The 14,312-nt window shown below is 42.1% G+C and overlaps 1 protein-coding gene and 1 long non-coding RNA gene across 2 annotated transcripts; one reads left to right on the plus strand and one right to left on the minus strand.

The window, feature by feature from the left end:
• The first annotated feature begins 1,463 nt into the window (after nucleotides 1–1,463).
• Nucleotides 1,464–13,930, plus strand: ect2 (epithelial cell transforming 2). The gene is made up of 24 exons (XM_088394605.1): nucleotides 1,464–1,617; nucleotides 2,079–2,158; nucleotides 2,731–2,823; nucleotides 3,247–3,429; nucleotides 3,570–3,659; nucleotides 3,972–4,079; nucleotides 4,609–4,682; nucleotides 4,936–5,066; nucleotides 5,555–5,670; nucleotides 5,855–5,917; nucleotides 6,107–6,326; nucleotides 6,620–6,729; nucleotides 7,260–7,379; nucleotides 7,461–7,529; nucleotides 7,839–7,949; nucleotides 8,384–8,480; nucleotides 8,714–8,795; nucleotides 8,952–9,030; nucleotides 9,685–9,804; nucleotides 9,914–10,052; nucleotides 10,224–10,378; nucleotides 10,631–10,738; nucleotides 11,119–11,247; nucleotides 12,702–13,930. Exons 1-24 carry the CDS (start codon nucleotides 1,491–1,493, stop codon nucleotides 12,768–12,770), a joined length of 2,673 nt encoding a protein of 890 aa, XP_088250731.1. The 5' UTR covers nucleotides 1,464–1,490; the 3' UTR covers nucleotides 12,771–13,930.
• LOC148389145 (uncharacterized) lies at nucleotides 13,500–14,163 on the minus strand. Its single transcript, XR_015862203.1, has 2 exons — nucleotides 13,894–14,163; nucleotides 13,500–13,630 (listed from the first exon to the last, which is right to left on the minus strand). It is a non-coding gene; the product is annotated as an uncharacterized LOC148389145 (long non-coding RNA).
• Between the last annotated feature and the right edge of the window lie 149 nt (nucleotides 14,164–14,312).

The raw sequence follows: 14,312 nt of genomic DNA on the forward strand, positions 1-14,312 counted from the left end.
AAAGCCATTTTCTGTATGGAATATTAATATTTCAGTATTTAGAGGCACGACGCCACATTCGCCTCGCAGTTCTGCAGTAAATGGCTCGAATCGGGGCATCGTCGTTCCTTTGGAATTGTTTTTGCCGTGTTTTCTCTAGTTCCTCCTACATTACAAAAACAAGCTGACTTGCGACCGTGGTGACGATAAGACAGCTGTGTACAAACTAAGGCCCGGAGGCCATTTGAGGCCAACCCTCCATTTTCTAGCGGCTCACTTGCACCCTCTGCTGGACTTTTAGGCATGTTAAGCGTAACACAAAAAGGAAATGAAAACTTCAACTGATACCAAATTAGGTTTTTAGTGACGTGGATACATGCTTTCCGGTCGGTAGAAGAAGAAGAAGAAGAAGAAAAAAGGAGCCTGATATGGAGGTAGATTGGGGTCCAAGGTTTTGTTCTTTAAAAAAGCAAAAGTTGTACTTTAAAAAACAACAACTTGAATTGATTGGTTGCTTGAACATGCCACAATTAATTAGAAATTAAAATAAAGTAAGGAAAGCTCAATGATTTTTTTTCCCAGCTCAACGCTGTTTACGTGTAGCCATCCTCCCCTTGTTTTAGAAATAGTACTACTGCCATTTGTGACACTATTACTTTCTTTATGATCAAAAACTTATCCAAAAAAACAAAACAAAACCTTAAGCGATGATACATATCGCTTATCATGTCAGATGTCTCCTAGCTCGTAATATCATACGAAAGGCACCGTTGTGCAACCATTCTACTGGTGTTTTGATCTAGTGTTGTTGCTGTAGTTTGCAATCCAAGATGGCACCGGCTCATGTCGCGCGTAATGATTTGAACGAACCAATCAAAAGGCTTTCCAGGCGGAAACTGGACTTTCCTGCCATTTTTGTCCAATCGTCGCCTGGCGCCATTGCTCTCCGTGCTTTTTGAACTGGAACCGCAGGAGCAGATTTGCTCGCTTCCTTATCCACGGTTCCTAGTCAATCGGTCAACACACGACGGGACTACACGGCGACTAGGATTATTAAACAATGTTTAAAAGGATTGACGGGGGATTCAACTTTTAAGGAGAAATGTTCCGGGATCAAAGGAAGCTCTCGGTCGTTTTATGGCGCTATTGGCTAAACAGCTAAAGAAGCTCAAGTACTTATTTACCCGAATTGTTTGCGTTGTTTGGATAGAATCTTCATTTCGGCTCGGATTCCCAGTCCCTTAAATCCACGGTAAATGTGGTCAGTTATCAAGTATGCAACGTGAGGAGTGTTTCAATTGCTCGCAACTGATTACGCCAGAAAAGTGTGTTGGAAATATCAAACGGGCTTTCTGTTATGTTCAGCACTGAGTACGACGTTTTATTTGAATCTTGACTCCAGATAATGTCTTTTTTCTTTTTGCCACCTGTCATCTTACTTGTCCATCAATGTTTTTGTGTGTGTGTGTGTGTGTGTGTGACAGCTTGCCCCCCGCCCCCCAATTCTCGAGATGGCTGACAACAGCATCTTAACCTTTGGTCGGAGTCTGCTGGTGGATTCCTCCGCATATGATTCAAGGATCGAAGAACCCACCAAGGACTATTTATTACTCGGCACGGCATGTGATGATCGAGAAGGTTAGCCTGGTTTGGAAGCCTAATTTAATTTTATTCTTACTATGCAGTGATTTGCAATTGAGATTTAGATTCACTGTACACATCGAGGTTGATCATTATACATCTATTTTTGATGCTGCACTATATAGAGTCCAAAATATATGTACTCAACCCATTAAATATGAGGTAGCAATTTGAAGACACTTTATTCGGGTAGAATCCTTATCTTGGGAAAGGGTACCTGAAATAGGAAGCTACGATACGCTTACATAAATTGGGTAAAGTTTACTCCACGTCCAATTACATTCTAAAAGTTGTCATTAAAATGGACCCAAAACAGTGAATATGAATAACAGTTTTTCTATCTCTATTTCTCTTTCTCTCGTTCGCTCATTCTCTCAATTTCTCTTCCTTGCATTCTCACTATTTCTCTTTTGCTGGCTTGCTTTGCTTCTCGCTCGCTCTTTCGCTCTCGCACACAGATATGCTGCCAAAAGTGGAGCCAAGGATTGTTCTCGTGGGCGAGGCGGGCAAAAACGCTGAACTGGTGAAAGCACTGCAGGTACAAATTATCTATCTATCTCTCGCTCTCTCTCTCTTTCTCTCTCTATTGCGCATCCATCCATCCATCCATCCATCCATCCATCCATCCATCCATCCATCCATCCATCCATCCATCCATCCATCCATCCATCCATCCATCCATCCATCCATCCATCCATCCATCCATCCATCCATCCATCCATCCATCCATCCATCCATCCATCCATCCATCCATCCATCCATCCATCCATCCATCCATCCATCCATCCATCCATCCATCCATCCATCCATCCATCCATCCATCCATCCATCCATCCATCCATCCATCCATCCATCCATCCATCCATCCATCCATCCATCCATCCATCCATCCATCCATCCATCCATCCATCCATCCAAACACAGCCTGGAGTCACCCTCAAGACCCAGTTTGAGTCTCTTCCGATCTCCTCGTTTGTCCCTATGACTCGGAACCTATTAGAAGTGAAGCCAGCAAAACTACGACCAAACTATTTTCTATGTTAAGAATTTGATTGCATCCAAAATAATTGTGCCCCCACATTGAGTTTCATTTGCTTTTCCCCTCCACAGGATGTAAGAGTAATGGAGGTACCTGTGGTAAACATAAGAGGAAGTGAATCGTGTCCAGAAGAGAAAATGATGAAAAAGTCCATTGTCAATATGGTACATTCCAATGTTTTCATCAAACTTGTAGAGGTGTTGCATGAGTACTGATTGACACTGACTACATTTGTCAGAAGTGATTTATATTTAACGACTATGACTTCGCTTTTTTTCTTCCATAGATGATATTTTGGATTTCTAAATAATGATGTTGTAATCAATTTGCAAGTCATTGTTTCATGTTTTTTATATACATGAACACAACAGCCCAACTTGACTGACTGCATATTTGCATATATGCTTACGTATGTCTTTTGCACACAGATCTAGTGGCTGTGGGTCCTAGTTTGCATTTATTGGAACATTTAAAAGCTGCATTCAACTAGATATTTTGTCTCATAAATTAGTTTGATTTTATTTTGGTGTTCATGGTTATTCAGTCGACTTTTTTTTTCTCGATGACTGACTTTTTTTCATCCACAGGAAATCAGTACTACGTTCATAATCACTGAGAACATCCAAGAGTTCAGTGATGAAAAGAACACTGATTTTGAGACGGTGTTTGTCCTAACTGACTTTAAATCCCCCGATTATCACGGCCTTTATCAGCGTGATAACAGGATCGTAGGTCCTCCTGTTGTGTTCTACTGTGCTTTCAAGAAGGAGGTGAGGTCCTACGGACGAATGCATTTGAAGAATGTCTCTTAAGTCAACCTTGCCTCCACCAAAATGAATGTGTTAAGCATCCTTAAATATTGAAAAAGCGCTGATTTCAATAGCAGTGTGTTTGATTTGTTGTTTTCCAGCCAATTCCATTTTCATGTCGCCCCCTGTACTCCACCACAATGCTGAATCTATCATTGTGTTTCACCGGGTTTAGGAATAAAGAAGAAATGGTGAGATGATTATTTAGTCCTTCATGTTTTTTCAATTGTACTCTTACGGTCGGACGGAGGGAGAGAGACGGAGAGAGGGAGAGAGCGATGGTCCGTGAGAGAGAGAGACGTGAGAGGGATGTTCAATAACAGAGTGCCAAATGTGGTGAATTTCACTCGGTTTGCAGCTCTAGCAATGGACCGAGAGAGAGAGAGATGTTCAATGACAGAGTGCCAAATGTGAATTTTACTCGGTTTGCAGCTCTGAACGTATCGTTTGTATATTGTAGGCCCTTCTTCTCGACGTGACCTTATTTGTCTCTCTTATCGTAGAAAAACTTGGTCAACTTGGTTCATCACATGGGCGGCATCATTCGGAAGGACTTCAGCACCAAGGTGACACACCTGGTTGCCCATTCAACTCATGGAGAAAAATACAGGGTTGGTACATGCTAAGACTCAAGTGGGGATTAGAGCTGAGCATTGGAATTGTGAAAGCGTCCCGTGCTTAAAAGAAACTAAGCTCATTGAAACGATACACTTAAAGAAGAGGAAAACAAATCTGTGGAGCCGCAAAGGTCCAGCGTATAATCGCTTCCTGCTCTCAGTATCGATTTATCTACTGTTAATGTTGTGTATAATGTCACTTCAGGATGGGGCTAAAGTATGAGACAATAATGAACACAATAAGTCAAGTTCATAGCATAACTGGCCTGTGTTGTTAAGTGAAAATGAAGGAACCTTTTCCTATTGAAAAAAGAAATCATAATTGTCGCTATGCTAATAGTTAGGACCGGAAGACGACATCTTCTCGGGCAGCAAGAAAGACTCGGACAGCCGTGGAGCTTTTTTCTGTAATAGTGTGTCGTACGCTCGAATCTGTCCGTCTTCAACGGTTCCTTGAGCTACTCCCTCGGTTCAAATGTGAGCCAAGCTGCTGTTTAATACTACGTATGTCCGTTTGTTTTAGCTGGCTGTGTGTATGGGGACACCCATCCTTACTCCGTCGTGGATACGCAAAGCTTGGGAGAAAAGAAATGACGGGTAAGTTTGCGGTTTTTCAAAGCTTTCCCATCATTTATCATCATTTTTATAAGGGGCGAATAATCTCACTCAGACGGATTATTAGTGACTGGACGCCTCAAGATTGGCACACCAATCTGGTGCATGGAGTCAAGTGCAGTGAAGAATGCCTAGTACACTTATTTATAGTGACATCTTTCAGTCAAGTTCAGACAACTGTATTCTCTTGCATTTTTGCCACTAACCTTGTCCTCTTTCTTTTCAATAATATCAGGTCATTCCATGCAGGAGAGGATGATTTTCAAACAGAATTCAAAGTACCGCCATTCCAAGACTGCATCCTCAGTTTTTGGGGCTTTTCAGATGACGAGAGAACAAATATGGAAGAGAGGACTGTGAAACATGGTCAGTGATTTGAGGTGTCTTTTTATTTTGTAGTCAATATTTTTTAACAAGAAACACATTTTGTTGCTTGTAACTTTATTGATCCCAGGGGGAGATTGAGTGTCCAGCAGTATCCATACTCAAGAGCGGGCACATAAAAGAGAGGATAACAAATATGCAAAAGTGTCATTGACCACTAATATATGAATCAGTGAATTTCAAAGGCTGGCTGGCTGGCTGGCTGGCTGGCTGGCTGGCTGGCTGGCTGGCTGGCTGGCTGGCTGGCTGGCTGGCTGGCTGGCTGGCTGGCCGGCTGGCCAGCCAGTTGGCTGGCTGGCTGGCAGGCCGGCCGGCTGGCTGGCTGGCTGGCTAGCTAGCTATCTCTGAAGTGCAGCAGTATAACGCAAGCTATTGAACTACATGACCATTTAGTCAATTATGGAAGGGAAATGATTTGAATAAGGCAACTTTTGCGCATGTGGTTTATTGTCATTGTTCTCTGGATGTAGGTGGGAAATATCTGAATGTTGGAAATGAAAGATGTACACACATGGTGGTGGATGAGGATTCGATAAAGGAGCTGCCGTATTGTTCTTCAAAGAAAGTCTTTGTGGTCAAACAAGAGGTAGACAGACGTCTTGTATTTTGGATGACAAATACATATATACTTCAATTTATATACCGCGTTCCCGAGTATATTAGACCCAAAATGTGATCTCGTTGGCCTGAACTTAACATATTTTGTCTGCTATCATTTTTGGATGACACTTATGACATACGCTGTTAACACATACATCCTTCTTTTATAGTGGTTTTGGGGAAGCATTCAAATGGATGCTCGGGCCGGAGAGTCCATGTACCACTATGAAAAGGCAAGTTTGCTGTATTTATTAATAGGCTGCTAACAATTTTTTCAATCATCGATTAATCTGTCAATATGTTCTTATGAATCGATGAACCGCGCAAACAGGTTGCTCCGTGTCCATCCCAGAGCTCTGAAATGTTTTTAACCTTGTTTTCCCCCAACGGACACGGAATAATTGTTATTTGTTGTTGTTCAGAATGTCAGCCCAGCCATGAAGAAAGCAGTGTCCCTCCTGTCCCTCTCTACCCCCACCAGTAACCGAAAGCGTCAGCATTTAAGGGACACGCTTGCTCGCCTCACAAAGGAGACGGAGATTTTGCCCTTCCCTCCACCCCCGAAAAGGCCGTCGGCGGAACGTTTGCTGTCGTTGGGCTCGTTGCTCGACGTTACAATCACACCTGACAGATCTTTTGTGGGTAAGATGGTATCTTTTGTAGAAGCAAAACTAGCTTACGTGTTGACCACTCACACCGGAGGACACGGAGCCTGCCCTGCCCTGCCCTGCCCTGCCCTGCCCTGCGTTTGGAATTGATATCACGGTCATTGCTGTCACGGCATGGGCTTCGATTCTTAATGTCAATATGACGTTTCGACTGTCCTCTGACAATCAGTAGAAAATGGGCGCAGGGAAGCATAAAGCAATTCTTTTCGGAGTTCACGTTTTCACAGGGTCTTTCAAATTGGAGATGTTTTTGTTTTGTTATCCCAGAGAGTTCAAAGACTGCAGCCCCGCCCAAACAATCGGCCCGGTGGCAAGTTACCAAGGAGCTCTATCAAACCGAAAGCAACTACGTCGCCATTTTGAACACCGTACTCCAGGTAGGTTGAGTTGTGCCCTTTGAATGAATGGGAATGGTATCAAACCACGGACGGCTGTGTCAAGAGACCACATTTGTCGAGCAAACCACGTCACTTTCAGCACAGTGATTTAAAGCTTTCAAATTTGCTCTTCCTTTTCTATGGAGGTGGCTGGGCCCTGAACAAAGGCTGCCGTTTGGGAGCACGCTTTTGTAGCCTCCATGACTCCGCTCTTCTATGACTCCGCTCTTCTTCTAGCATACCGTGTTTCCCAACCTTTATTGAGCCGGGACACATAGTATTTGACAAAGGGAAAAAAAGTGCTGGGCTTTTTATGACTTTTTGTGTTTCTGCTCATTCAAAACGTACACGTCATTTTGAATGTTGTCGGGCTGGACCACCACCACCACTGCCAAAGAATGACGTCGCTCGCAAAGAATGTGTCATGGCCAATAAGCACATTGGATTGCATGTTTCGTTTCAATAGATCTGCTAATAAATTGCCATCCCTTTGATCATCAACTAATACAGGCATATTGTCATATTTGCAGATTTTCAAGCTTCCACTTGAAAAAGATGGTCAGGTGGGGGGACCCATCCTTGCCCCAGAAGAAATTAAAACAATATTTGGATGCATCCCTGACATCTATGAGGTTCACACCAGAATAAAGGTTGTCTACATATTCTCCACCAGTTTTTGTCACCGCACTTTTTATGCAATTGTTGAAGAGCAAATGCTTTTTCCTCTCCAGAGTGACCTTGAGGGCCTCCTGAGAGAATGGTCAGAAGAAAAGAGCGTAGGAGATATTATCCTTAAATACGTGAGTGCAAATGTCACACGTGTACGTACGTAGTGTGTGTGTGTGTGTGTGTGTGTGTGTGTGTGTGTGTGTGTGTGTGTGTGTGCGTGTGTGCGTGTGTGTATGTATGTATATGCGTATGTATGTATGTATATATATATATATATATATATATATATATACATATATATATATATATATATGTGTAAATCGTGCAGAGCTCAGGTGCTGTCCTACAAGTGACAAAAGTGTCTGTACTTCCTTCCCATGGCCAGCACCACACTCCTGCGACCATCCCTGATCTAATTTTTTCCCATCTTCTCTCCCCAGTCAAAGGAGCTTTTGAAGGCCTACCCTCCCTTTGTAAACTTTTTTGAAATGAGTAAGGATACTGTTGTTCAATGTGAGAAACAAAAGCCACGTTTCCATGCATTTCTAAAGGTAAGACAAACCACAAGGAGCAATGCAATAACTGTTGGATGAGGTTAAATAATGATTTCATTGTTGTTTCCCCCCTGAAATTACAATTTTATACACTATTTTAACCATCTTTTGGAAATGGATAGTCATGAATAAATATACGTAGCACAGCAAAGAGGCATTTGTATTCATGCCCGTGCCGGGCGGAATTGGTATGTCAAGCGAGCCATTGGCAACGTATATGTGGCTACTTTTTGACCGTCGTTGTTTGTCAACTGTACATTTGTGGAAATGCCCTCCATTTGCAACGTGCGGCGACGGCATCCATACGAAAAAGACCTGCCTCTTATTGTGTCATTGCAGTATTATTCATTGTTTTGTCACAACAACCCATTATAAGATGAGGCTCTTTGAAAAGCGCTGGATCAAACCATTTGAATAATCTTTCTATGTAGATCAACCAGGCCAAGCCAGAATGTGGGCGCCAGGCACTCGTAGAGCTCCTCATCAGACCTGTACAGAGACTTCCTAGTGTGGCTCTACTTTTAAATGGTAACTCGCGCGCGTTTGTGCACATGCCTGGGAGAAATGTTGGATGTCGTCGCGTACCGGTTCACGTGCCGATCGTGTCAGCTTTGCTGGCTTGACATTCTTCTGCAAGGTTTGCATGTTCTAGTCGAGATGACTTTGCTACAACTTTCAACCCACCTCTCGCCCTACGCACTCGCCCTTGAAATAATTTTTTTTTTTTTTTTTTTTTTCCTCCTCCCCTCTTACCATTCCAGACATAAAGAAGCACACATCAGATGAGAACCCTGACAAGCTGAAACTGGAGAAAGCAATCGAGTCTCTAAAAGAAGTTATGACGTGAGTGAATCTCATTTGGGATTATCAATGGGTTTATTGTCACGCAACTAACATAACTGCCCGAGCCATTTTTCAAATCGGTGGTAACCAAAACAAGAAAGAAACGTAAGTATGGAATCCACGTGAGAATTTTGATCGAATGTTGTGCTCCACCAGTCACATTAACGAGGACAAGAGGAAGACGGATGGTCAGAAGCAGATCTTTGACGTTGTTTATGAAGTTGACGGATGTCCCGTAAGTCTGACTTGATCTTGTTTGTCTCCCTCAAAAATCACCGCAACTTGACATTGCATCATTTTTGCGTGGGAATGAGCAATTGACCGTCCCTTCACCAGTCATTGTTTGAGTTAAGTTGACCTAAGCACACGAGGCATCTTTGAAAGCAGGCCATTTATGAATGACACACAGTCAGAGCACATGACTCCACTCCTGCACAGTGACGTTGACATGCAGCCAGTAACCCTGCTAAACCCAAACATTGGCATTATTCAGGTTTTTAAAGACCCCAATATGCCCTTGGTGGGCTTTTTAAAATTGCGACTCTCTCTTTGTGGTACAGGAAGTACTTAGGTTAGGGTTAGGGTTACCCTAGCCCTAACCCTCTCTCTTTGTGGTACAGGAGGTACTTGTATTCGTGTCATTGTGGCTGTAGCGAGCCTAACTTGAATCAATTGTTTTCACGTGATTTTATGATTATGCATCAGAATATGTGTCTTTCCATTTGACCTTGTCATTATGGTATTGCGCTCTCTCTCTCGCTCTCCCTCTGTCTCTCTGTGTCTCTCTCTCTCTCTCTCTCTCTGTCTCTCTCTCTCTCTCTCTCTCTCTCTCTCTATGTGTGTCTCTCTGGCTCTGTCTCTCTCTCGCTGTCTCTCTCTCTCTCTGCAGGCCAACTTGCTGTCCTCTCACCGCAGTCTGGTTTATAAAGTGGAAACCATTGCGCTCGGTGACCAACCGTGTGACCGCGGCGAACATGTCACCCTCTTCCTCTTCACTGATTGTTTGGAGGTAACTTCTTTCTGGGCTTTTCAAGTGCCTCATTTACTGGTTGGACTAGACTGTCGTGTCCATTAGGGATGGCTGGCTACCTTTGAACCACTTATTTCTTTGGATTCAGATTGCAAGGAAACGACACAAAGTGACCAACACTTTTAAGAGTCCACTGGGGCAAACAAAAGCGCCACCTCCGCTGAAGCACATCACTTTGATGCCGCTCTCACAAATTCGAAGAGTCTTGGACTTGCGTGACACAGAAGGTGAGATGAGCGACCGGTCGTCTCATCGATATTGAAACGTGATCTAATTGTCCAGATGTCATTTAGCAATCCAACTGCCTGTACAGGTAGATTTTCAGTGCAAACACTGGAATAATCTGGGTTGCACATTTTGTCCTGGATGTACGTATGTATTTTTGCTCTTCCTTTCAGAATGCGTCAACGCATTTGCTTTAGTCGTTCACCCGCCCACCGTGCAGGAGAACATGCTGTTCAGCTTCCAGTTGGCCGGAGAGGAAACGGTGAAAAGCGACTGGCTTCGAACGCTTTGTCGCCATGTGGCCAACACCATCTGCCGTACTGATGCGGTAATGCTCCAAAGCGCACACGTCAAGTCAAATGTATGTGTATTTATACGTGCAGCCCTTAATTACAGAAAGGGCTACATACTACGTACTCGCAGGTAGCAAGGTGACAAATATGATTGACACCCGTGAGGCCAAAGAAAACTCAAAAAGGAACAATTTGATTCTGTTGATTTGAATGTGCCGTAGGAAAATAACAAGAAGAAATGATTTGTTGAAGCGCAATTTAATTTTTTTGGGGGATCCCATCAACAGGGTGACTTAATTCACGCTACAGACCCAGACTCTCTGCAGCTCAACACCAAAGATATGGCCAGCACTCTCAGCAAAGCCTCAAGAGCCATCAAGAAAACATCCAAAAAGGTCAAAGCAAAATAGTTCTTTTCAAAATGGATTTTTTTTCCTTTGACAAAATTAGCTTTTGATGCATTCCATTTGTATGACAATGAAATCAGATTTCCTATTAGAGCTGGCCTAATGACATTATCGAAAACTATTCAAAAATGATAAGCTCTGTGAATTGTGACATAGCAGCAAGGGAGTGATGCGCTAACAATGCCACAACAATCCGTCATGAAATTTGTTGCTAACACTGAAATATTGATTTTTATCAACTTGAATCAATTTGTTGAGCTTATTCGCGAGACTAATCAGCAGCATGATTGTTAGGAAGGTAGTCATGGTCATGACATGTCAGAATATTCAAAGAACATTTTGATAACTGTCATTTAAATGTGTTCTAGGTGACGAGGGCATTTTCTTTCACAAAGACTCCGAAGCGTGTGCTCCAGAGGGCATTTATCTCCAACACTACCCCAGATGATAAGAAACAACGATTGAACTCGGAAAACAGCAGCAGCTCAATACTGTCTGTAAGTCTTTGTTTATTTGATGAACTGGTCATCCATTGAGTTTTAAAACCATATATATATATATATATATATATATATATATATATATATATGTATGTATATGTGTATGTGTATACGTGTGTATATATATATATATATATATATATATATATATATATATATATATGTGTGTGTGTGTGTATATATGTATAAATGTACGTGTATATATATATATGTATGAATGTGTATATGTATACGTACGTGTATATAGATATGTATGAATGTGTATACGTACGTGTATATATATGTATGAATGTGTATATGTATACGTGTGTATACGTATATGTATACGTGTGTGTATATATATATATATATATATATATATATATATATATATGTGTGTGTATGTGTATGCATATGTATGTATATGTAGACATATGTATATGTAGACGTATGTATATATATATATATATATATATGTATGATGTGTATATATGTATGTACATATGTGTATATATGTATATATATGTATATATGTATGTACTTTAATACTGACTTTAATATGAAAGCTGAAGCTCTCCTGAATGAGGTGTAATATATGAAAATAAATTAGCTTCACTGCAGAAATATTAATCTTTTAATGAAGACAGAAAAAACAAACTGACAAACCTTTGTTTTGTCAATCTGTTTTACAATGCACCCGATTGTAATTTGCAATCTCACCTGTGCTCACTAATTGATGGGTTACGGGTGTGTATTCAAAGAACCCAAGCACCTCAGACCTTCACTTGAAGTGCAGCTTGACCTCTAACAACATGCCAAGAAGCCACCCTGCGACCAAAGCCTTGATCATTAAGAAGCTGTAGAGGTAGCTGGCACCTTTAATGTTGTGTCTCAGCGTCAAGTATAAAGAATTTAAAAAGAAAAACTGGAGATCAGAGAGACGTTTGTTGGTTAGAAAATCCAAAGCCAGCCCCTTTTCCACTGCAGCAGAGCTCCACTGGGCTCGCAGCCCGCTAAACAAACGGACGCTGGAAAAGTGGCAGAAGGTAGATTCATCATATCAATCTCGAGTTGAATTACACCGCAAATACTGCAGGAGATTTACCAGAGCCTGTATGGATCCAAGATTGACAGTTAAGTTTGGTGGTGGTGGTGGTGGTGGTGGTGGAAAGATCGTCTTCTGTATGGGGATGTGGCATACATTTGCAAGTAAGTCAAGTGCAGGAACCCATCAGGATTTGGTTGCATGTTATGACAACATCAACTTGGAAATAAATCACCATCCAAGATGAAGATGAAGAGAAGATATTGATCCGGACTACTGTAACGAAATGGACAAATGACTTGAGGATCGGCTCAACCGGTTGTCGATATTTGATCCATTCGCCCGATCCCTTTGCTCGACTGCCGTTGGAGTCTGCTATTTAATGAATGACCGACCGCACTATGTCTCTTTTTGTTTGGTATTCTAGATGTCTCGCTCTGTCTCCACGCACAGTTTGAGTGACTGCCAAAAGCAGTACCACGGTGCAACGTTTTAATTCTTTGGACCACCTTCCTGCCAGCCAGCCAGCCAGCCAGCCTTCCTTCCTGTCTGTATGCTCACTTCTTTGTGCCCTGTCCAAAATATGACTTCCCCAAGTTTTGACACGGATGGCCCGGAAAGCAAAGACTACTTCAATCTTCCGTCCTTGAACCCCATTTCTTATTCCGCATATTTCTTCAAGCCTTAGTGTTCCCAACGCAGACGATCTCAAGTTTGCTTCTTTTTCAGATGCCCAAATTAACCCTTGCCTCAACTCAAAAACATTGGAGACAATTGTGGATTTCAATAGCTGCTCAGGTTGCAGAGTTCAACCCAAGGCTCCCTCGTTTATGGCTCGTATCATTAGAGGAACCTCGGCGTAAAGGGATGTCTGAGTGCCCTTGAAACCTTGTCTTAGTCCTACATATGCAGCTTTAATTCATTCAAGTACCATGTGTTTTTATCTTCTTGATTTTCAGTATTGGTAATACAATAAAGGAAGTAGATTTGAAGTTGTTGAGTTGGAAGAACTTTATTACTCATCATTTGAGCCCTGGGGTACCTGCAGGTGATATTCACTTGTTGCCTGGGGTTCGATGACAATGCGAATGGCTGGAGACTGTGGACATAATATAGATACATACGGGAATCAAATGCTATAGAGTCAGAGGTTTTATCTACCAAAAAGTCATTACTCGGAGGTCAAGCTTGCGCTGTAATGCTGAAGAGGGAATTGAAATGTTGGGGTGGAAAAAAAAAAAAAAAGATGGAATCATATGCTGCATGGGCACCTACCTTTGTAGTACGTCTTCCTCCATCAATTTTGGAACTTTGTTTGAGAGGAAAAAGAAGCTTGGGTTGCACAACATAGCCTCACTGAATACACACAAAAATAAACAAATGAGTCAATTGACCTTTGGCCTTCTGAGGAGCACGTGACTTGTGTGACTTGTTAGAGGCTTTTAATGTGTGTCGCACCCTTTATGTTCAACTATCTGCGCTTAAAGTGTAACAAAACTGCCACTGAAATACTAATTGTTACTGTCGTTTCCACTTTTATATGTATTAGCATTCAACAAGGAGAGGCTATGTGGTTGCTATAAACGCACATGTAATTCTCTGGTTTTGTTTGACTGTACCTTTCAGCTGAGTGTCAATAAACAGCTTGAAGCCTCATTTTTGTAGAGTTGTTGCTCACGTCTGCCGAATGGCCGTTTGTTGTGAAGTACATAAGTTGAGTCACCTGCACTCCCACTTTGACGCAAAAAAAGGCCAATCAATGGCTTATCTTTTGAATTTAAAAAAATCCCCTGGATGCAAAGGTATTGGGAAAACATTTATTGAAAAAGAGAATGTATTACAAAAGGATGCCACAATAAGGGTGCGTGTGTACGTGCGTGCGTGCGTGTCCCCCCTCCTTCACTCACCCCGCGCTACGTTGATAGTACGGTTATTCTCATGATCTTCTCATTGGTCAAGACCCAATAGTACAGCTCTTCTCATTGGTCGAGACAGAAATCGCTGCCTAAACGACATTGCTGATTGGCCGTGCAGTAAA

The sequence above is a fragment of the Syngnathus floridae genome, chromosome 13 (genome assembly GCF_059516105.1).
Source record: "Syngnathus floridae isolate MCC-2025c chromosome 13, RoL_Sflo_1.0, whole genome shotgun sequence".
NCBI lineage: Eukaryota > Metazoa > Chordata > Actinopteri > Syngnathiformes > Syngnathidae > Syngnathus > Syngnathus floridae.

Bases quoted from the DNA above. Each gene is read 5' to 3' on its own strand.
- ect2 (XM_088394605.1), top strand. From the start codon at position 1,491: ATGGCTGACAACAGCATCTTAACCTTTGGTCGGAGTCTGCTGGTGGAT. The intron at 2,159-2,730 runs GTACAAATTATC...TCCCCTCCACAG, and splicing joins AACTGGTGAAAGCACTGCAG to GATGTAAGAGTAATGGAGGT. The intron at 6,730-7,259 runs GTAGGTTGAGTT...TCATATTTGCAG, and splicing joins TTTTGAACACCGTACTCCAG to ATTTTCAAGCTTCCACTTGA.